This window comes from Rhipicephalus sanguineus, chromosome 1 (genome assembly GCF_013339695.2).
Source record: "Rhipicephalus sanguineus isolate Rsan-2018 chromosome 1, BIME_Rsan_1.4, whole genome shotgun sequence".
Classification (NCBI taxonomy): Eukaryota; Metazoa; Arthropoda; class Arachnida; order Ixodida; family Ixodidae; genus Rhipicephalus; species Rhipicephalus sanguineus.
Window position 1 is genome coordinate 299,709,364 of NC_051176.1, and position 22,097 is coordinate 299,731,460.

The following is a 22,097-nucleotide window of genomic DNA, read 5'->3' on the forward strand; positions in this document are numbered from 1 at the left end:
CAACGAAAGTTGTAGTGACGTCACACCAGATCTGCTATAGTGACGTGAGTGACCTGCGGACCTCCGCCACCTCCGCAACGTACGTACCGGCTGTATTGAACTAGAATATATTCTAGTTCACTATAGTACCGGCAAAGCATCGGTTGCTACATCACTCGCCGAGTTTCGATCGTTTTCTGGCTAAGTGCGTCACAGCCTTGTGTGGTCACGTGACCACGCCTCCTACACTTCTACGTCACTGCCCAACCTCGGCGCCCAGAAACCGAAACCGAAAGTTGTACACATCAAAAGGCGATATTAAATTATTTAGCGAGAATACATGAATCTTGGTGCGTGCATCGTTGTTCCTGGAGCTATTGGAAACGCTTACAGCAAAGAACGCGCAAGCCACAAACATGGTGGCACCACCCCTTTAAATCAGTTGAGATTTGAGCCCTCATGGAGAAATTTCCCAGTCGAGAAGCATCAGCAATGTGAATATAAATATATAGGCAAATATCTATACCGCTACCTTAATCCTCCATCAGGAAAGCGAGAACAATCAAGAAATGGGTCAGGAAAAAAGGCACAATCTCTCCAGTCCTATTACCCTCCAGAGTGGCCTCCACTGTATTATCTTGTGCATAGGTGGCCTTGTTTTTAGATGCGAAGTATCTTATGGCGGTGTTCAATCCGGTGGTGGTGGTGTGCGGCGTGACCACCCTTACTGCGCATGCGCATACCCTCTCCACATGCCTCCTCTCCACTCCCCCTCACCATTCCTCCTGTCATCATCCCCTTCCCCTCTCCCATACCCCTCTCCCCCCCTTTCCACTCTTCCTCTGAAATGCGGGCTAGACATGCCGAAATTCTCTCCTGCGCAACGCCGCGATGAGCACCAGCGCATGCGCGTCCCCTCCCCCTCTCTCTCCTCTCCTACGCTGCCCCCTTCTCGTACGCCTGTCGACCGCGTTCCCCGCTCGCCCTGTGAGAATTAACGGCCAGGCTAGACGCGCGTAGCGTTCCACGACGCGAGGTCGGTAGCATGCCCAACGAACGCCAACGGAACGCGATCGTGCAAGCGCTCCGGCTTCGCATCGCCTCATGGTCCCCTTTAGCAGGAAATGGTGTAATTTTTTCTTATCAACTTTGGTTAGCATTAATTTTCACTCGATTGATCTGGTAGCTTGCATGATGTAACCAAAATAAAGAAGTTTTAGTTCCATTACTTTTGCTTCAAAAGAACATTCAGGATTGACGTCTCTTATGTCTGCACAATAACAAAAACTATTCAAGCTGTTGTATTCTTGGAAGGACTAGGAGTGACGGCAAATATCTCAACAATGTAAGGTTCACAGATGGCATTGTCCTGTTCAGTAATTCTGGAGACAATCTGCAACAAATTATTGAGGGCCTTAGCTGACAAAGTGTAACAGTAGGGTTGATGAGACAAAAATAATGCAGCCTGTTAAAAGAACAAGAATTCATTATTTGTAGCCAGCCATTGGAATCAGTGACAGCGAGTACATTGAGCTAATCCCATTACATCAAAGGACCTAATAATATGAATACCATTTGCAGACAAACAGAAATGGTTTGGAGCATTTACAGCAAGCATTACTGAGCCACGATAGCAAGGTTACAGTTGTTCCAGAAAAAAAAAGTGTTGAAACATTGCATTTTACCACTACTAATTTATGGGGCAGACACAGAAGCTGACAAAGAATCCTGAGATCAAGTTAAGGATCCCACAACAAGCGATGTTAGGTGTAGCAGTAAATGACTGGAAGACAGCAGTGCAAACCAGGACAACTGATATTCTGATAATTAATATGAGGTTATGAGGGAAAAAAATTAAGCTGGGCATGTCATGTAATGTCTAGAGCAAGTAACAAATTGTTTAATAGGTGGGAAGAGAACACAACTTGTGGATGACACAAGTATGACAAACATTGCAAGATGATGTAGCTAAAACACTACATTTACACCTCGATATTTAATTATTCTTTTGTTTAGAATGATAACAGTGTACCTTGTGATATGCTTGAACTATAAAGTTGCAACTAAATTGAAATGAGTGTGGTGAACAGAGGATGCGACACTAATGCAGTGCACTCTCAACACGTGTAGTTGCTGATCTTATCACAGTGCAAAAATTGCACGGCAAGGCAAAATGCTTCTGTACGTCATCATAGGAATAAGTGCAAGCATTTAAGGCTCCGATAACACAATAGAAAAAACAGCCTTTAGAAAATATGCATGACCGAATCAAAGCGTGCGCCAGGATGGCAAGTAAATAAAAAGGGCTAGCTACACCCGGTGCAGTGGTGAACACAAAAGTGAGAATACTGGAGGAAGGTGCAATGGTTCGGGTTTTCGCTGAACAAGTTGGGTGACGTTAAGTAACTACAAAATGTACACACTTGGAAGACTGCTTTTTGAAATTAGAAGACTGACCACTCCACACAATTGAAGTGTATTGAAGGAACACTAAAGTAAAGCAATAAATCAACTTAGTGCAATAAATTATTCATTGAGAATGTCATTAACTTTACAATAATACATTCATTATCACAAGAGAACATAAAGGCCAATGTTCCATTTTTACATTTTCACACTGAAAACCCAACGCCAAGACGTCAGTGTCCTGTCACAGATTTGAAAGTATGTTTAATATTTTGACGATGTTGGCTGAATAGAAGTTCCCAAGTTTGCCATGTTAAAATATTTTGCTCCCTTAGAACACAGTGCAATTAATATTTAACAATAATTATACAGGTCCGAACAAATGGCGCCAAAAATCTACCATGTCATGGCGAGCCGCAGGAGGAGCTTCAAGGCAGCGTCACCACCTGTCTTCTCTTTCTGCACTTCTTTTGGCTTAACCAATCATTTCCTTGTAGCGACAGTGGTGTTTTTGGTATTTTGGAATGGTTACTGAATATACAAGTGAAATCATTTTTCTCTTTAGTGTCACGTTAAAATCACCCAGGAGGCAGGTTGAGTAATTGAATGGTTGAGTGTTGTAGTCATATCTGGCATCATAAAGTTCATAAAAAAAGACCACGATGCAGTGGAAGGCTGATAGCATGCACAAAAAATAAGTTGTTCATATAAACTCTACTTGTAAATGCGTACAAACTCCAACGGTGATGCGATAGAACAGGGGGAGGAAACAAGTCAGCCATTGACAGAAATATATATACACCTCCTCCAGATAGAACATGCCAATAAATATTACATGCTTTTTTTTGCACTTCGATTTCACTCTCTTATTTTTGTAGAGGGCCACATTTCTTGAACGACACTGTCTGCCAAATAAGTAGCAGCAAAAAACATGAGAACTCGGCTTTGTGAACCTTTTACATGTTATCGGTTTTAGAGCGAAATGTGTCCAATAGCAGGCATGGCGTACACTTCCTAAAGCGGCATGTTTGTCGGAAGGCGTGTAGCAGAAACAGGGTCATATTCAAGAACCTCTGCTTGTAATTGAACAGCAGTTGTAGATTTTATTCCTGACAAGCCCATTATGGTGAAACATGAAAAAAAAAGGCTTGTATTAAATTAATTGCTTGCGTGATTACTGCATGATCCTGTAGAAATCCTCACTTAAAAAGTGCACCAGTATCATTTAATTTTGCTCGCTTAATTGGAAAAAATGCTCTTTAATGGCGTATGAGGTTTCATGTAGTGACCCGGGCTATGGGAGACGCCGTAGTGGAGGGCTCCGGATGACAGTACATGGGCCTCTCGCATTTCGCCTCTATCGAAATGCGACTGCCGCGGGCAGAATCGAACCCACGTATTCTCGGTCAGCAGGAACACCGTAACCACTGAGCTGACTGAGCCACAGGAGCGGCAAAGGATGCTATTTAAATATGAGAGATGGATTTTTTAATTAGGGGTGTGCGAATATTCGAACTTTCGAATATTTTTCGAATAGTGTTTATTCGATTCGATTCGCACCGGAATTTTACTATTCGAACCCCCGGAAAATAGATATACGATGATAAATCGGTGTGCAGTGTGCTTAGTCTCGCGTTTTGGGGCCGGTCGCTGTGCGGCGAGCTTGGCCGGGGGTTCCGCTGCCGATGCGTGAAGTGCCCATCCACGATTCCGAGGAGCCAGTGGGCGATGCGATTCTTTGCTTGCGACGAAGCACATTGCAGCTTCTTCGCTTTCGCGAAAAAGCCGCCCAGTCAAAAAAAAGTCAATGGGTCCAATTGGAAAAATACCAATTGCCACCAATTGGTTTTCGACCAATTGGAATTTCGCCACCAGTTGAGAGCGCACCAATTATATCCAATTGGTAGACCAGTTTACGTCCAATTGGCAAACCATTTGGGCAGTACCGGTGGCCAATTGGTTTTCCAATTGCATTTAACTGGACGTAATTGAATCCAAATGGTGCGCAATTGGTCAACCTATTGAACACACATGGTCAACCAATTATAGATAACTGGTGTGCACCTAGTCAACCAGTCAATGTAAATTGGTGTCGAAATGGTCAACCAGTTGAAAACATATGGTCATCCAGTTAACTCTTTCGTTACCGCATGAAAATGGCCATTTTTTATAGGTCTGAGGAAGAAATTTATTGCTACTATAAATAATGCTCTAGGTAACATTGCAGCACACCAAATTGTGCATAATGAATTGCTCTTTATAGATAAGACAAGTTTCAAAACAAAAAAGATGTTACAAAACTTATAAAAAATCTGAAATCTACCACTTTGCAGGAACTTGAGAAAAACAGTACAACAAACACAATATCTACAAAAATATTACGAACAAACAAAATTCAAAATATACATTTTGAAGGGAATTGATCTAGGAATATTTTAAAAGAAAAATAAACAATCTGCATAAAGCCACTTTTCACACAGATCAAAAATACTGCAGACCGAAAACTGCTTCACCGCTCGTGCCATGCGGTGAAGCAGTTTCTGGTTTTCGTGAAGCACAGGTAGACGCCACAGGTTTCACAAAGAACATTCTTTTTTTTTTTTTCAACTGCGTTCCTCGTAGCACTTGCGGCAGTTTTTCCTTTTCGGCATCTTTTTGGGGTGGTGCTGCACTTTTTTTGGCATACGTCGGCATCTTTTTCGGCATACGTCAGAAGGCCCAAGATATGCATCCAAGCATATTTTTGGTATTTCCGCAGATGGTCCTGATGACCTCTGCTGTGAAAAACAGGGGAAAAAAAAATCGCGCGCCGTCGTGAAACGTTTTGCGCTGCTCCGGTGTGCCGGGCCGAGATGCACGCCGGGCGGCCTTCTTGGTGAAACTTGAAGCTTTCTGGCTGCCGGCGGCAGCACATCCTATACAAGCGCTGTGCGTATCCTGCAGATAACCAGGACATCTCAAAGGTTGTGCACCAAGATCGGCAGATAAGCGCTTCCGACGGAAGAGACAGCTCAAGGCCGAAAACGAAACTTATCGGTACACAGCTGAGGATGGCCCGGGCTGGCTCGAAGCATCGTCGCTGTCGGCGCTTGAAGATGAGCTGGTGTCGTCTTCGGACTCATAGCTCCACTCAGCTTCACTAAATTCGTGAGCGGGTTGAGCACGCTTTCGAGCGGAACGTTTTTCCCGCGACTCAGCCCCGCGGGTTGAAGACGCCATGGGAGCGACCGAGAGATTGCCGCGCGCGCCGACGCTAACGCCCGATGCGCCCCTCTCGCGTAGATAAAGACAAAAGAAACCAAAACTGCTGCAAACTGGCTAAAAAGGCCAGATCAACAAGTTTGAGAGGCGACGGACCTTCAGAAACGAGCTGTATTTGAATAATATTGCGCAAACTCGGAAGCAAAGCTCGCTAGTGAGTAGCAGGTGTCGTTTTCATGTAATTATCACAGCCAAAATTTAGTACCTCGCAAAACTGACGACACAATTTGATAATTGACTTCTTAGGAATCGTTTGATACCAAAATGTTGATAATAACGGAGCACAAACATGAGCTGCGCATTTTTTTCGCGAGTGTGGCAGCCACGGCCCCTTTTCCAGTAACACATGCGCATTCGTTCGCGAAAAACTCCATCAAAAATCGCAACCTCGTCAGAGCGGGAAAATTTAAACGGATTGTAGAAGAGCAGTCCCAGAACTAAACGCGAGATGCTGCAGCATGCACGGGAAAAATTTTTAACGCGTCAAAATCGGCAGCTTTTTTCGTCGATCACCGGTGATCGATTTGAATAGGCGTGGTAACGAAAGAGTTAAAGCCAACTGGTCATCAATTGAACCTAACTGGTGCCCAATTGGTTAGCCAGTTGAAAACAAATGGTCATCCAATTAAACATATTGATGCCCAACTGGTCAACCAGTCAATGTGAATGGGTGTCCAAATGGTTAACCTATTGAAAACATATGGTGATCCAGTTCAAGCCAAATGGTCATCCAGTTGAAGCTGACTGGTGCCCAATTGGTTAGCCAGTTGAACACATATGGTGATCCAGTTAAAGCCAACTGGTGCCCAACTGGTTAACCAGTTGAAACCATACGGTCAACCAGTTAGAGCCAACTGGTGTCCAATTGGTTAGCCAGTTCAACACATATGGTGATCCAGTTAAAGCCAACTGGTTAACCAGTTGAAAACATATGGTCACCCAGCTAGAGCCAACTGGTGCTTAATTGGTTAGCCAGTTGAACACACATGGTCATCCAGTTAGAGCTAGGTGGTGCGCAACTGGTCAACCGTTTGAAGTACACTCGTGCACAACTGGTGGTCTAGCTTGACCCGAATATTCTTCCATTGGCTGAAAAACATGGGCAAAGAGTACACCAGATTTTGACGCAAAAATGATAGCGAATTGGACAAAAGAAATGTTGATCCTGAACAAAATGGTCTGGTATGCTTATTTGTGAATGATATGTAATGCACACACATCAAATAAAAACCATACAATGGAGGTACTTGTTTTACGATAATTTATTACTTTAAAAGCATTGTAAAAGTTATAATGACTAGCAAAAAATCAGGTACTCCTTATTCTTCAACTTGCACCTTGCCACACTTAGGAATTTCCTGTGTCCTTTTCCCTGAAAGTGTTGAAAAATACATAAGTGCATGAAAGTTACAAGTTCACGTCACTAATGTTACATATACACAGGATGCAACGATATTGTGGTGCTGCCCTTGAAGCACACTATGAATGTATCTGTGTTCTTGGCTGTAACAGATGGTGGAGAGACTTGCTGCAAAAAAAAAAAGAAAAAAAAGCTATTCCTACACACTTCCACACAAAGTATGTAAATTATGTTGTAGTTACACCATAATAAACGAACAAGTTCTCTGTGGCTATAATGGAGTGATAGAAGTGGCTTTTGAAGCAGGAAAAACAACCTGCATAGGCAGCTCAACCACTGCACGCCAATGTTCACACGCAACTATTAGTGGCTCAAAGGCTGAAAATTAGCTTGGTTTGGTCACTCGGGCGACATACCCACAGTCGGTTTTGAAACAAATATAGCTAATTCAGCCTTCAGTTGACGTGCAGGTTGCACAAATTGTGCGAGCCTAGGCACAGATGTAGAACAATGAACATGAACAGCAGCCGTTTCACATATTATATATCGGAATTTCTTTATGCAATTAGTCTAGCACTTCCACATTAGATGGGCTCATTGTACAGACGTCCTCTATAAGCAAGGAACCCCATGAGCTCGAAATAACAATAAACGAATGTCAGGTGACAGTGGTATCACGCTCTTGCAAAGCAGGGTAACGGTGAAAGTGAAAGCTGACGCTAGACTCGCACTGTGGCATGGAGCAGCATAAAGTACCATGCTGCCGATAACTTTGACTGCACTTTCCCGCATTGTGAAGTCTAGGTGTCCGCACACATGAAGTGAGAACAAAACAACGCTGTTCAAAGCGGAAAACACCAGAAATCGTGGTTAAAAGCAACGCGTTGAACCGTCCACTTCCCTTCACCAGAGCAACGTGAATCACGCGATCCAACCCTGCACGTCATAACGACTGCAGTGCCCACGTCTCTAGTGGAGGACCTCGCACCCAATATATCTGTGTTTGACTGTATATTCTGTACGAGTTTCGTGCACACTGTAACATTTCTTTTTCCTGCTCAGCCTACATTTGAGGTAACATTTTTGTTTTTTCTGGCTTCAAACATTAGGGGGTCAGCCTAGAATCTGGGCTGGCTCAGATTTGAGTAAACAGTGTTAACTTGATGTGCTGCAAGCTCAAGACTAGCTTTCTCCACATGATACTTTGCATAGATGTAAGCAAATGCACTGGCATGGCATTTAGTCAGCATGATGCTTTAAACACTTTCTTTACCAGGCTGCATGTCATTTAAAAACTACATACAAAGAACCTCCCTGAAATTAGTCAAAACACATTTATAACAGCACCTCACCGTTTTGCCAGCCTCTCAAGGTCTGCCAGCTTCTCAACCACGAAATGGTTCAGCTGCTTGAGTGCAGCAGGCATAAGGGTTTCGGGAATCCCCTGGCGCTGCAGTCTCCGTCTGTAACAGTCTAAAACAAAAAGTTCACAAGGCCTCACTAACTGGTACGAAGAAACAATTTTTAAACAAAAATAGTCTATAAGACTACGGTCTGAAGCAGAATGACCAAAGACAGTTTGCACCAAAACATCATAAAAAGCATGAACACTTACCACGCATCACTTCCACTTTCCAAGGTGTCAGTGGAGCCTTTGCAGGCCGATCGGGAAATCGTGGACACCGCTTCCCTGTAAGACCCAAATGAACGGTGATTAACTATAACACAATCTTTCTCTCTGTCTAGTCTTTCTATCTTGTAATGTCTTTATTCCCCTCACTTCTCTTGCATGCTTCACATGCTCCACTTCGTCAAGCGAAGTTTTCATTTAACACTTGCACCTGCTGTACTCGTAGTGGGGCTTGCCCAATTCCTTTGACGCATACCCACCTGAGGATTTTTGTTCACGGTGGACAGATTACAGCTGGCTTAAACAGCTCCGCTGTTAAGAAAGTACAAGGAATTCTATAGAACAGAAACACACCTTGCAAAGAGCGGTTTTTCAGCTGGTCCTTGGGCCAAATTCCCAGGAGGAGGTCCTTAACGAAAAGGGAATCCTTTTGATGGCCCTGAATGTGGTGCCATGCGCTAGAATTTATTTGAAGGCCACCGCCAATGTCCACCTGCATCAGGAAACGTATTGCAGCAAAAAAAAAAAAAAAAAAATCATTTTAACAACCATTTAAAAAAGCAGCATTTGCTGTTTAGGCAAGCACAAGGAAAATTTCACTTATGATGACAACTGTACGTAATACTAAAAATTGCTGAAGCTGCCCTTCAGATGTGGACGTTACCATGGCATTCTCTTTTCTTGCGTAATCATCCTGTGGCGGTGTTTTCTCCCTAGGAATCACGTCCATGCTGTCAATATCCACTTCCCTCGTCGAGTGGTCTGGTCCGCTCTTAGTGGAGCACGAAGCTCTACTGTAGCCTGCATCATCAACACGAAGCATGGCTCATTACAAACAGCAGAACTCGGTCACTTTAAGATGACAGCATAGTCAGGAATCAATATTTAAAGCAAATGAGTTTCAATATAAAGGCTCACATCCAAAATATCGCTACATCCAAGAAAGAAATTGTACCAAAGGCAAGTACTGTACTGTACTGACACAAGAGTTTTTAATTTTTTGTTTTGTTTTTGTAACTAACAATTTGAGAACACACCTCATATTAAATGTGGAACCAAGCTACAAATATAACGGCACTTACTTATTTTTCTTTTTTCAAAGCAGCTTCACAGAGCACTCTAAGTGACAATGGCAACGTGTTGGGTCTGTGCAATGTTTTGCACATGCAACCACTGCCTGGTAAAACATGATGAAGAAAACACAGTACAAATGATCTGCTTAAAACTAAGGCAATAAACTGTCCAAAGAAATTGGAAACCCATAATCAGTGGTGTCTTGCAGTGATGGGAAAGCTGCTACAATTGCTCCAAGCTGCTACATTTCATTAAAGCTGCTACATCTATGCTACAAATGAGCACCATTGCTCCAACCTGCTACATTTCGTGAAAGCTGCTACATCCATGCTACAAATGAGCAGAACTGCTCCAAAGCTGCTACGCATAGCCTCCGAGATTACCTGGCAATGCGCTGCTTTATCTGGGAGGCCACCGTCAAGGGGATTTTTCAGCAACACCAGGTGGCAGATAGGCTGCCGCCTCTCGTGCCATTCGTAGGCAGAGCCAATCCAATACAATCCAATGCGTGGGCACGTGGCTGTAGTTGTGCGTAGGCTTGTCACTGTGTAGTGTCGGTCATAGAGTTTCCTAAAATGACCTAGAGGGAACTCTGGCACTGCGATCTTTCAGCCACCATGGGAATGATGGGTAGTACACGGATTTGCCTAGTCTTCGTGCTTGTGGGCTTCGAACGCACTTGTGGCTTTGTTTATTGCTATGTTTTGGTTTTCTTTCGGATAAAAGAATGTATCGTTGTGACCTTCGTGACCAGATTTGAATCGGTGAGCCTAAAGAAGTTAAAGTGGTGAAGTGAAACTGCTGATTTTTGCTGAACTTCGTTTTGCGACAAAGCAGATGCAGGCGACGCGGAGCCAAGCGGAGCCTAAAGAACGAAGTTTAGACAAATCCGTGTACTACCCATGATTCCCATGCTGGCTGAAGTGCGATGCATTGCAGCTCCCATAGACACTAGCGCCAGAGTTCCCTCTAGTAAGTATTGTAGGAAACACTATGGTGTCGCTACCTGGTGGCACTGTCGTTTGAGCTGAGTGCAGTTGCGGCTCATTCCCAGTTTTCGCTGCGTGCCGCAGCCTCGCAGTCGTACCGGCGAGGCTGTCTTTGTGTCAACCAGTCTTCATATATTTGTGATCCTAGGCTTTGTTTAAAGCTTGCGTTAGTTGCGCCGTCATTGAACTCATGCGCACACTGTATTTAATACTTCATTTTATTGTATAATAAAACCATTAAAACGCCATCTGACCTGTTTTTTTTTTTCGTTTTCGCAACCTGCTACAAAACTGAGGGCAGCTGCTACAAATCATCATTTTTCCTGCTACAAAGCCTGATACAAAACACTTTTGGCCATTCCCATCACTGTGTCTTGGCATAAATGAGCATTTAATTATTGGGTGACAAGTTCTTTCATGCTCTGCCGACTTGAAAAGCCTTTTGTGGTCCTATGCAAGATCGTCACCACTGGTTGGAAGAAAAGCTCTCCAACATTGTATGGCGAGCTCATGTTATAACTGTAATACCTTTTTATATAATTTTCTTACAATTCTACGAAGGCAAACTCTCCCCTTATTTTATAAATGTGTAAACATGGTATGCACAAACATCTCCCCTTGTTTAATTTTATGATTTGAAATTGTAAGGAAGTTTTAATTTGAAAGAAGCCTATAATTTAAACAAAATAATCTAGGTAGAGGCAATGCTTACACCACTGGCGCAGCCAGGGGGAGGGCCAGGGGGTGTTCAAAGCCCCGCCCCAACATTTCAGTTTGGCAATATAGGCACACATACAAATGCATGCATGAACGTACATAAAGTATAGTTGAGTCCCCCCCCCCCCCTCCAAAAAAAATTGCTGGCTATGCTACTGGCATACAAATTACAAATAAGTCCATGTAGCAGCCACAGAAGCCATAAAACTACAGAAAGCTGAATTCCATACCTGTGCCTTCATCTATGGCTGTCAGCATTTTTTCCTGCAGCCTCATGTTCAGCTGCCTCAGCTTCATGGCCTCCTGCTCCAACTCTTCGTTTTTGTTTCGCAGTTCCTCAATTTTTTTGCACTTTCTTTCCACAAGGCCTTCAAGTCTCTGTACCTTGTACTTCAGCTCAGTGACTAGGCCACCCCTATCGTCATATGTTGGCCTCTTTTTCTGCTTCTTTAAAGCAGCTTCTTCCCTTTGCTGGATGTCGTCAGTTTTTTTTTTTAACATGTCCAATAGCTCCTGCTTTGGGCCAGAGGGCTTTTTTGCAGGACGCTGCACACAAAACCAAAAAACGTATTATGAGGCTGTTTAAAGTCATACAATGCATAAGCAAGGATACAGCACTACGTAAACAAGTACCTCTGGCTCGACATCATCGTCTTCATCTTCGCCGTCAGGCGAATATGCCATTCTTTCAAATCTAAGCCTCTGCCGGCCTCTTCCCTCCGCCTCCAGGTCTTCTTCTGATTCTGGAAAATATTAAAGGAATACACATTGAAAAATCTTAAAAGAAAACAATTTCATTATGAGCCATGGATGTGCGACTAGGCTGCACTGCAAGTACAAAAGGAAACACAGAACAGTGGCAACAGATTTAGTGGGAAAGAATATTATGCTGAGTGTATGCTTAAATAAGCCTTCCATTTATATGAAAGGATCCTTAGAATTTTCAGTAGTCCTTGCATCAATCATAAAAAGTGCATGCTCTACATGCAATAAGCCTCAAACAGAAGCAGGGAGAATAAATATATTTGTGCGTAGTATCACAGCAACCATGAAACATTTTCATGTGCTCATTAACTGTCTTTGTGTATATGCATATTGTGTTAAGAGGGAACAAATACACTTCACATATATATATATGCTTAAATCCAGATTTTCTTTTCGTTTTTCTTTTTCATTTGGGAAGGGGGGGGGACCTCACTGGTGGGCATATTAATCAATATCATGACTACTGCATGAACACTCGCGATCAATAATTATTTTATTTGACCTACGTAACAGTGCTCTAAGGGCATGAAGTCAGCTGCGAGGGACTCGAGTTCGCCACGTGCGGCACGTGGCGAACACGTGCCGTACGCTGGAAGCTGCGCAGACAAACGTCAAAAGTGAGGGAGGAGAGGGGTATGATCTGGATCAGTGCATACATTTCAAGGGCAATTATCGAGTTGTGCTGTACTGCATGGAATTATAGCACGACTCGGAAAATGGAAAGAAAGGCGATCCCTTAAACATGCATCTCGCCTAGCAACAAGTTTTATTGAAGAAGAGATTGGGCGCAAAAGACAGTTGAGCATGTATGGTAATTTACTATTATACTACACTAGCTTCTTTAGGCGTATTTGGAAACTACGGAAGTTGCAAGAATATATTTAAATTACGCTCATTTCAAGACAAAAGTATGTGTCATTGTTCAGACCGACCGCACGCATCGGATAGCGTCCACAACGATAGGCATATGCGCACCGCGGAACACAAGAAATGCACTTGACAAGGCAAAATAAATGTGTGCTCAAACGAACAGCTTACCTCCCAGAGCTAGAATCCGAGCCCGGTAAAAGTCCGAGGTCCCGTCCGGATCGGTCCATTTCACCGAATAAAAGAACTTCGATTTGAAATCCTTCGCGTTCTCGGGATGGAAGTTTTCTATGTCTCGAATGTCCACAACCGCAAGTTTTCGATCATCCTCATACCGCACTTTTGCGTGCGTGATCATTCTTGCGCTACTGTACACACGTGAAAGAGAAAAAGGTAACGCAGCCGACAGATCCAGGATCGTAGTACAACTTCTAGAACACTGCGATCGTAGGCAAATCTAGCATGTCTGCGCGACATGTGCGCGATGCACGCAGGTGCACGTGCGGAATGTTAAAAGTTCACGAGCCGCGTGCTCGTACTTGACAGATGCATGTTTGCATGTAAAATCATCGTGCTGCCTGACGCATGTGACCTGTATATTAATATGTCTAATTTATTTAGTTTTTTATGAGTATATAGTGGTTTACCGGGTATACAGGTATTACTAATAAATGAAATACTGAAATACGAAACTGGACACCTTTCGTCATGCTGAACCAGCAGTGCCAGCCAGGTTGTGTTATTCGCTGAGCAACAATCTGAGGATCATCTACACGTGCAACAACAAATCGCTTGTTGGAGCATGTTAATGCGATCATAATGGATCAACTTCCAAAGAGAAAGAAAAGAGGCCCATATAAACGATACATCAACCATGGATCGGACTTCGTGCTACCGAGAAGTACTAAGAGGGCTTGCCAACACAATGTAAGTTTACCTTCCTTTTTGTTCTATCGCCTTCAATACGCATGCGCTTGTGTTCAAAGACTCACAGAGGACTGCATGTTTTGGTTCGCATAGCTAAAAAGCCTAGCGTATTAACAACGGCTTGTGCGGGCGAACAACCTGCGTTTGTCTGCACATGTAGTTGTCGAAGGTCAACGTAAATATCAGCGGCAGATATCGCTCGGCGGTCATACCGAACTACGTTGTAACATACTGTTTAGTGAACAATGAAGACTTGTATTTCTGCGAAATTTCAGTACAAATAAAGCGGTTGTGAACGGCAGCCGTTATTTAAGCAGATCACTGCAACTAAGTTAAACATAGACTTAACAATGTTCAGCACATCAGCAGAAAATCTGTACTTGTGCATTGAAAGCACTTGTCGCTGTTCAGTACATTGCATCTGTTAGAACATTTAAAGCGGACAACGTTTATGTATGAATTCACAGCTTGCGTGAAATTGTTACGATGTTCTCAGACAGGCTAGTTATATTTCACAGTAGTGCATAATTCAACTATTTTGTCCGCTTTGGATGTATTATTAGGTGTAGTTTGCAAAATTGTGATATCTCTTTTCATTGCTGAGGTAGAGTCATTGCGTTCGTTTTTTTTTTTTTTTTCAACAAAAAGTAAACCCAATTAGAACTGAAGCTGTCATTCTCAAAAACAAAAAGCGTCCTCTATTATGATATATTTAAATAGCAGCTCTCAAAGTAAAGCGTCCTCTTAAGGCATGCACATGTCTAAGATCCTTTTTTGCATTCAGGAAGTGCCTACGGACACAACCTCATCTGATGATGAAGCAGTCTCCAACAATGCAGCGCCCGGACTAAGCCAAGCAGCAGGTCAAGCTTCAGTCTTGTCAGATATAAACAGTGTACTTCAAACTGATACGTTGAGTAGTCAGGATGAACAGGTGAGGTAGTATGTTTCAAATGTTAAGTGTATTTTATTAATAAACTGTTTTGTCACAGGAAACTTCAAACGACGCTTGTGGTGCAGCGGCCTCCAGCATGGCATCTGCTGCGGTCAGTCGCAATACTTCAGAACTGCAAGCAACCAATGATGGGCCACAGCATGCCATCCCGATGATTTCCCACGACACATTGCTAAATGATGAAGAGGTACACACACATACCTATATTTATATGTGTATGTATATGTATGACCAAACTGTTTACACCAAAGGGGTTGTTCGGACTAGTGAGTAATCTGCAATGGCATCACACAGACATGGCAGCACTTGTGCCTGTTGTGTCTCCATGTGTGGTGTCGTTGTAGATCTTGCACTAAAAAATCGAACAAGGCTTTGCCACAAATTAGGGTGGTGCTGATCTCTGTCTAGTTCCCTTTTCTCTTGGTTTCATTGTTTTTGTCTTTCTTTTTTTTTATTTTTTTGCAGCTTTCCATGTCTGATGATGATGGTTCAGAGCAACATGATCCTGGAGAGCTGGCTTCAGAAGATGACATGGTAGGTCCATCAGAAATTGCAAAATTTACACAAACATGGTTGACGTCATTAACTGTTAGGGGCCCAGTTAACATGTTTGGGCATTGCAAATACTGAAGCTCAGTGTAGCTAACACATTTATTTTTGCTAGATATTAAATGTCTGCCGTAAAATCCCACCAGTGCTTTTGAGAACAAGCACTAAGTAATGTAATCAAAATTGTACAAGGCACGAGAACTTCCTGAAAGGTACTGCATCTCTTATTACTTGCTTTAGGACATAGGGGCTGCTTGGTTATAGCAGTGTAGCCTCTGGTTGCTGATTGCAGAGTGTATTTGCAGGCTATTTTTAATTTTCAGAAACCTCATTCACATTGCCTCTTAACCGATTTCAAATTTTTGAATCGCATGCTGCAAAAATTTTTAGAATCAGTTGAGTAAGTGCGGAGTTGAAGTTATTTGTCGTATGCTTCAAGCGCTTTCTCTCTCCTTTCGTGCCAGCAAGCACACTGAAAGCTACGGAGGGAGGGGAATGACAGGGGGCAAAAAGATGCGACCCTTCGTCAGCATGGCTCATGATCTTTCTTGTTTTTCTTCGAACACGCGGCTTAATTTCAGCATGATCGCGAGTGCGCTTGGGGGTACGTGGCAGCATCCCGCAGCGGCCACAGTAACTATGCAGCAAATCAGCCAATCGCTGTGGATGTGGGTATATGGTGCAAAAATTTGGGTATATGGCATCAGTTGTAGAGAGAAGGGGGATCAATTTCTAGCTGACTGAGAATTAATTGTAAATTCTAGACCATGTGCCGCACTATAATGTTTGTCTCGGTAGCCTGGACTACTGATCGGCAGCATTTTCTGATTATACTAAAATAAGCGTTGCAGGGCCCCTTTAAAGCTGAAAACTAAGCACAGCAACTGTTTTCCATTTAGAATAAACGCTTTAGCACAAGTTTACTGCTTCATGCTTGTCAAATTTTCTTTAGTAACATATTGATTTGGTTGGTCCATACAGTAGGTTACAAAATCATTTATTTAATATTACCTGCTTAGTGTTCAGTTAAGACATGCCTAATAGCTCTGGCTTTCTGGCTCCTTTTGGGGTCTTAATTTATTGTCCTGCTTTATAGTCTAACTTCGACCGTAAATGTTGATGGCTGGGCACCTGCTCCATTTTTAGTGACTATTTCTTTTCTCCTTTCCGCAGCAAATGCCTAACAGTCCCACAGCGCCTGGTCATGGTGGCAAGTCGCTTTTTGGAGAGTTATTTACCGATGTTGTGACTGAAAGAGTGGTTCTGTCTAGAGGCGATATTCTCCTCATGGTGCTGAAGCACGCTGTCAAAAATAATTCATCATTTGCAGGGCTGACCAGCATCTTAGACCTTATCAACAGAATTTTCGAACGACCAATATTGCCTCATTCACGTTACCAGCTCTCCAAACTTTTGAGCAAAACAGGCACAACAATGACATATTATTGTTTTTGCCCCAAATGCTTCACACACATAGAAAATGCTGAAACAAATGCCTCTTTTCACTGCACAAAGTGCGGACACAAAACTAGTGTTTCTAGTTTATCTGATATGCCTTTTTTTGTGACTCTTGATGTGGAATCGCAGTTGCAAAGATTGTTGAAAGACTGTACACTTCTTGACTTAACAAAGCCACTTAACCATGATGGCTCATTGGGTGATCTGTATGATGGCGAAATGTACCGCAATTTTGCAGCTGCAACACAGCAGTGTGGTCCCAGAATCAGCTTCACATTAAATGCTGATGGCACACCGCTTTTCAAGTCAAGTGGCACGTCCATTTGGCCTATTCAGCTAATTGTAAATGAGGTTCCGGCTGAGCAGAGGATGTCAAAACTTGTGCTTGCAGCATTGTGGTTCTGGAAGGAGAAGCCACACATGGAGCTTTTTCAGAGCACATTTGTTAAGCAAATGAGCCAGCTTAGCGAAAGTGGCTTTGTCTTGGAGCAAAAGGGGCAACTTCAGACATTTAAAGCTTATTGCATTTGTTGTGCGGTTGACTCGGTTGCCAGGGCACCTATGCAAGGTGTCACTCAATTTAATGGTTATTTTGGGTGTAACTGGTGTTTACAGAAAGGTGAACGAGCTGGTGGTTCAACAAAGTACCCTGTTCAGCCAGTTAACCCCACTGAGCGTACAGAGAGCCAGATGGTTGAAGACATGACAACTGCAGTTAGGCGAGGAGTGACCGTTCATGGTGTAAAAACGGCATCTCCATTGATCAGCCTGCCTTATTTTCACATTGTAGCAGGATTTGTTCCTGATTACATGCATTGTATTTTACTTGGAGTAGGACGACAATTCTTAGATTTATGGTTAGAGTCTTCTGGTTGTGCTTACTCTCTAAGCCGCAAGCAACACACAATCGATGAGAGGCTTATGGCTATCAGGCCACCAAAGGATGTGAAAAGATTGCCAAGACCAACGAAGGAGCGGAAATGGTGGAAGGCGAAAGAGCTGGAAAATTGGATATTGTACTACAGCATTCCAGTACTTGATGGCATTCTTGACAGAAGAGACCTTCAGCACTGGGCATGCATGGTTGAAGCTTTGCATATTATGCTGCAGTGCAGTATAGAAACTTCTGAGCTGACTAGAGCTGAGAAACTCTTGTTAGAATTTCATGTGCGTTCAGAAATGCATTTTGGAAAAGCTTTTATGACGTATAATATGCACCAGTTGACGCATATTGCAAAGAGTATTCGTGACTGGGGACCCCTGTGGGCACACTCTGCGTTTCCATTTGAATCGGGAAATGGGAGCCTCAAGGAAGCTATCAAAGCTGCAAATGGGATTCCCCATCAGCTGTGCAGAGTTCTGCAAATTGAAAATACTGTGATGGAACTGCAGGATCTGGCTGTCAGCCCTAGCGTGGTGCAGTACTGCAATTCTTTTGATGCCAAAGTCACACACAAAAGCAAAAGCAGCAGTGATGGCACCCGTTTCTTTGGAAGTGGTATTCCTATTCCACCAGCCTGTTCATTGCCTGAGCAAGAAATCCCACCACCTTCTGTACAGTACAGAAGAATGATGGTAAATGGTTCAATCCTGACAGACTGCTCATACGCGTCAAAGAAGAAGACTAATAGTTCAGTTATTCAACTCTTGGATGGGTCATTTGCCATTATTGAAAAGATCATTTTGAGTGGTGATAACACATCCATATGTGTCCGGAAACTTCGGTGCCGACCAGTAAATTATGACTTGGTGACTGTAAACCATGTGCAAAAAGTGCTATTCAAAGAGTCGCCGGCAGTAATTATTCAGCCTCTAGAAATAAGAAGTGTTAGTGTATTAATCAATTTGGAAAATGTTTCATACGTATGTGCACCTCCCAGCACCCTTTCTCTGTAGTCTTCTTGTTCGACAGTTCTATGTTCCCTAGATGCTCCTGACACAGGTCTGATAGTAGAATGGCCTAGAAAGTATGCACATAATTTTAAATAAGTAAACAAATGCAAAAATTAAACCGTAACCCGACTGAGCAGCACTCCTTCGTGTGCACTGGGTGGGAGGGCGTGTGAAACATGCAGTCAGTCCTGTACGGAGGACAAAAAAAATTACACCATCTCCCGCTAAAGGGGACCATGAGGCGATGCGAAGCCAGAGCACTTGCATGATCGCGTTCCGTTGGCATTCATTGGGCATGTTACCGACCTTGGATCGTTATTAACGTTGTAGGCGAAGGTGAAACGGTTAACGAATGTCATTATTGAGCACCGTCTAGTACTTGAGGTATGCACTTTGCTTTGATGAGGATGGCTTTGTGGTCGCTGAAGTGAACCGTGAGGGGATCTTGGTGCAGTGGGTGGATCTTGAAATTGGTGAAGACATGATCAATGCATGTGCCATGAATGGTAGTTCGCTGCCCTTCGCTTCTCAGCTTTGTCTTGAGTGGACGCAATTGGGCTGATGCTGACGCGTGCTTGCGTCAGCCCACTCACTGATGGGACTGTTGCTTCCATCATGCTTCATCGGAAGCACCAATGGAGTCAAGCGGAGTCAACCAAAGCAAGCGCTGCGCTGAACACGCGCTGCGCTCTAACCGCTTAGAGGAGGAGAGTAGCGCATGCACCGTGAAAGCAGAAGCGAAAACGCAGAAGCGCAAGCAGGTGCTGGTAGAGAAGTGGAGAGAGTAACGCGCAGCTGTCGGAGAGAGGGAAGGAGGAGAGGTGCGCATGCATAGTGTGAGTGCAGACTACCACGGCGCGTGCGGATCACCACGCCACGTTACATACCCCTGAGCAAGAGATGCGTCGCATTTAAATGGTGAAGAGCTGGCAGATGCTGCCGATTTATGGGCCTTCAGTGTCTGTGTGTCGATATCTTAGGACTTATGTCTTTGGAACTGTCAGGATAAGCAGATGCAATTTCGATTAATTCAACATCCATAAATCACCATTTGCATTTGACCCGCCGCCACATGAGTCAGTTGTTTGAGAATGCTGGTAATCCAAAGCAGCACATCTCGCTGCAACATGAAAATCAAGGGTAGCCCCAACCACTGATTTTAGCGAGCTATTTTAGGTGTTTTAGCCCTTTTCGAGGAAGCAGTTGATATAATCACTAAGAGATTATGGAACACTGCTTTCCTCATTTGCTCATTTTCTTTGGAAGAGTGCTGGTGATAGTGCAAAGCAACAACTGGTGCATTTGTTCATCACATAAGGAGGTACAGTGACTGCTCATTGTTCTCTTGATATATAATGAAAGCCATGCCTTTGTGGCATCCAAAAATGCGAAATACCAGCAGTACAAGCTGGGTTTTGTGCACGTGAGCACTATTGCAGCTCTAATCACACTGGTGTGACCGTACATTGAAACTTGCATTACTTGGAAAATCATCGCGAACATGACATCTCACAAGATGGAAGACACAGTATGAGCACAGTCTAACAATTGAAGTTTATTGAAACAAAAACGAACGCATGTAAAACAAAAACCATGCATGTGCAGGAACTTCCGGTCACGTGAAAGAAATTTCTAACCAGCAAACTTCATGGGGATCCATTGACCTCTTAAAATTGCAAAGTTGCCTAGATGCAAACACCTCGTGCCCAGTGTGTACTTGTGCAGTGCGTATCAATCATTCAGTCTTGTCAGAGTGGCATATGTCATTCAAGTTGCTGTGCCTTGTGAAATTTTATGTGCGCTGTAAATTTGTCATTTAATTTCAAATGCAGCTATGTATAAATTTTGTGCATTTGTGTATGATTTTTTACATATGTACATATATTGCATGCATGTTAGTTTTGTGTTTTGTTTGTGTGTCCTTATGCCTGGACTTGCTGTATTTTTGCCCATTTTAATAAACATATTGCTGTGGAACGCCATGAACTTCTCTGAAATGCTTGGTTGTCTTCTGTTATGCAAACAGCAGTAAGATTATGCTGCTGTGCTTTCATTAATTTCAAGAACACTACTGTGCAGAAAGAGGTTGCGTAGTGTATCTATTAAAATATGTCCAGACTAATCTCAAATGCTTGCACTGCTGCCATTAGTGGCATGCATTTCTCATACATTTTTCAGGAGTTGAGTCCTCTTCCAGTGAACCTGCTTCATTTTGCACTAGGAAATGGTATTTCTTCTAAATTTCGAAATATATGTTAAATGCGAGTCATTTTAGTGAACCAAAGGCACTTTGACTGTTTCTATCTATCTAGCCGCTTACGTCTGTGTTCTCGTGGTTGTCTCTTGGTATATATCAAAATCGGCACAGGAGCACTTCAATGTATGATGAACGCAATCTGCAGGCCATGACTTAACGCGAATTCCCTGTGGCATGCATCATGAAATCCTGTCCACCAGTCGTGTTTCACATACCCATGGTATGCGGTTAAGTGCTATAAGTGGTTCATAGTCTATATCATCCCAGACTTTGGAAATCTTAACGAACAGCGTGAATGAGCCCGTTTCATTGATAGGTGAATTATCCAGATGGCATCGAAGAACAAAAATCATGGCTCTAGCCGGAATCAAACACTGGCATTCTGCATGGCAGTTTCCACAGAGTCGCTGCTTCAAACTGCTTTGGAAAAATACCCTGTACAATCCTTCTGTCAGGACAAATCTAATTGTGGTTGCAGAGTTGCCTATCCTATTTATTATATCACTGTGATTAATTTTACATATGTGCACTTATAACTGCTAGCTATATTCAAGCGTTGCACTTGTCTGTAGATATGCACATCATTGCTCCATAGTGTGCACTTCGTGGCGATGAAACTGACATGTAAGTTGCAATGTGAGCACCAAAGTTATGTCGGGCCATAAGCTACCCTTCAGGCGCCAGTGTACTCAACATGCCTGGTAAGTCCACGATATGCGCAGAGCTACTAATTCACACAAAGACATTGATCCACCTCATAACGCTTAAGGCTCAAAGCAGAAAATCCGGCATTGGCTGACGCATGCTTACTGCTTCACACGACTGATTCCCACAATGCGTGGGACCTGCCAGATTTTTACACTCCATTTGCACTACACCCTTTGTGCACTAACAGGAATCGTTAATCTCATATCCATGTGAGTGAGCATTGCTATGTCTACACAAAATACTCAAGAAAATAAATAATTAAAACAAGCGATGAGGCTTGCTTGTAGCAATAGGCCTATTTT

The 22,097-nt window shown here is 43.2% G+C and overlaps 2 protein-coding genes across 2 annotated transcripts; one reads left to right on the forward strand and one right to left on the reverse strand.

Annotated features, from left to right (window-relative positions):
- Positions 1 to 8,277: 8,277 nt before the first annotated feature.
- LOC119379354 (BEN domain-containing protein 5) lies at positions 8,278 to 13,513 on the reverse strand. Its single transcript, XM_037648661.2, has 7 exons — positions 13,220 to 13,513; positions 12,050 to 12,159; positions 11,647 to 11,962; positions 9,301 to 9,437; positions 8,991 to 9,129; positions 8,622 to 8,696; positions 8,278 to 8,479 (listed from the first exon to the last, which is right to left on the reverse strand). Exons 1-7 carry the CDS (start codon positions 13,404 to 13,406, stop codon positions 8,355 to 8,357), a joined length of 1,089 nt encoding a protein of 362 aa, XP_037504589.2. The 5' UTR covers positions 13,407 to 13,513; the 3' UTR covers positions 8,278 to 8,354.
- Positions 13,514 to 14,877: 1,364 nt separating this feature from the next.
- LOC119379357 (uncharacterized) lies at positions 14,878 to 20,823 on the forward strand. Its single transcript, XM_049411952.1, has 4 exons — positions 14,878 to 14,909; positions 14,968 to 15,117; positions 15,396 to 15,464; positions 16,653 to 20,823. The coding sequence occupies exons 2-4, from the start codon at positions 15,007 to 15,009 to the stop codon at positions 18,831 to 18,833; spliced, it is 2,361 nt and encodes a 786-aa protein (XP_049267909.1). The 5' UTR covers positions 14,878 to 14,909; positions 14,968 to 15,006; the 3' UTR covers positions 18,834 to 20,823.
- The last annotated feature ends 1,274 nt before the right edge of the window (positions 20,824 to 22,097 follow it).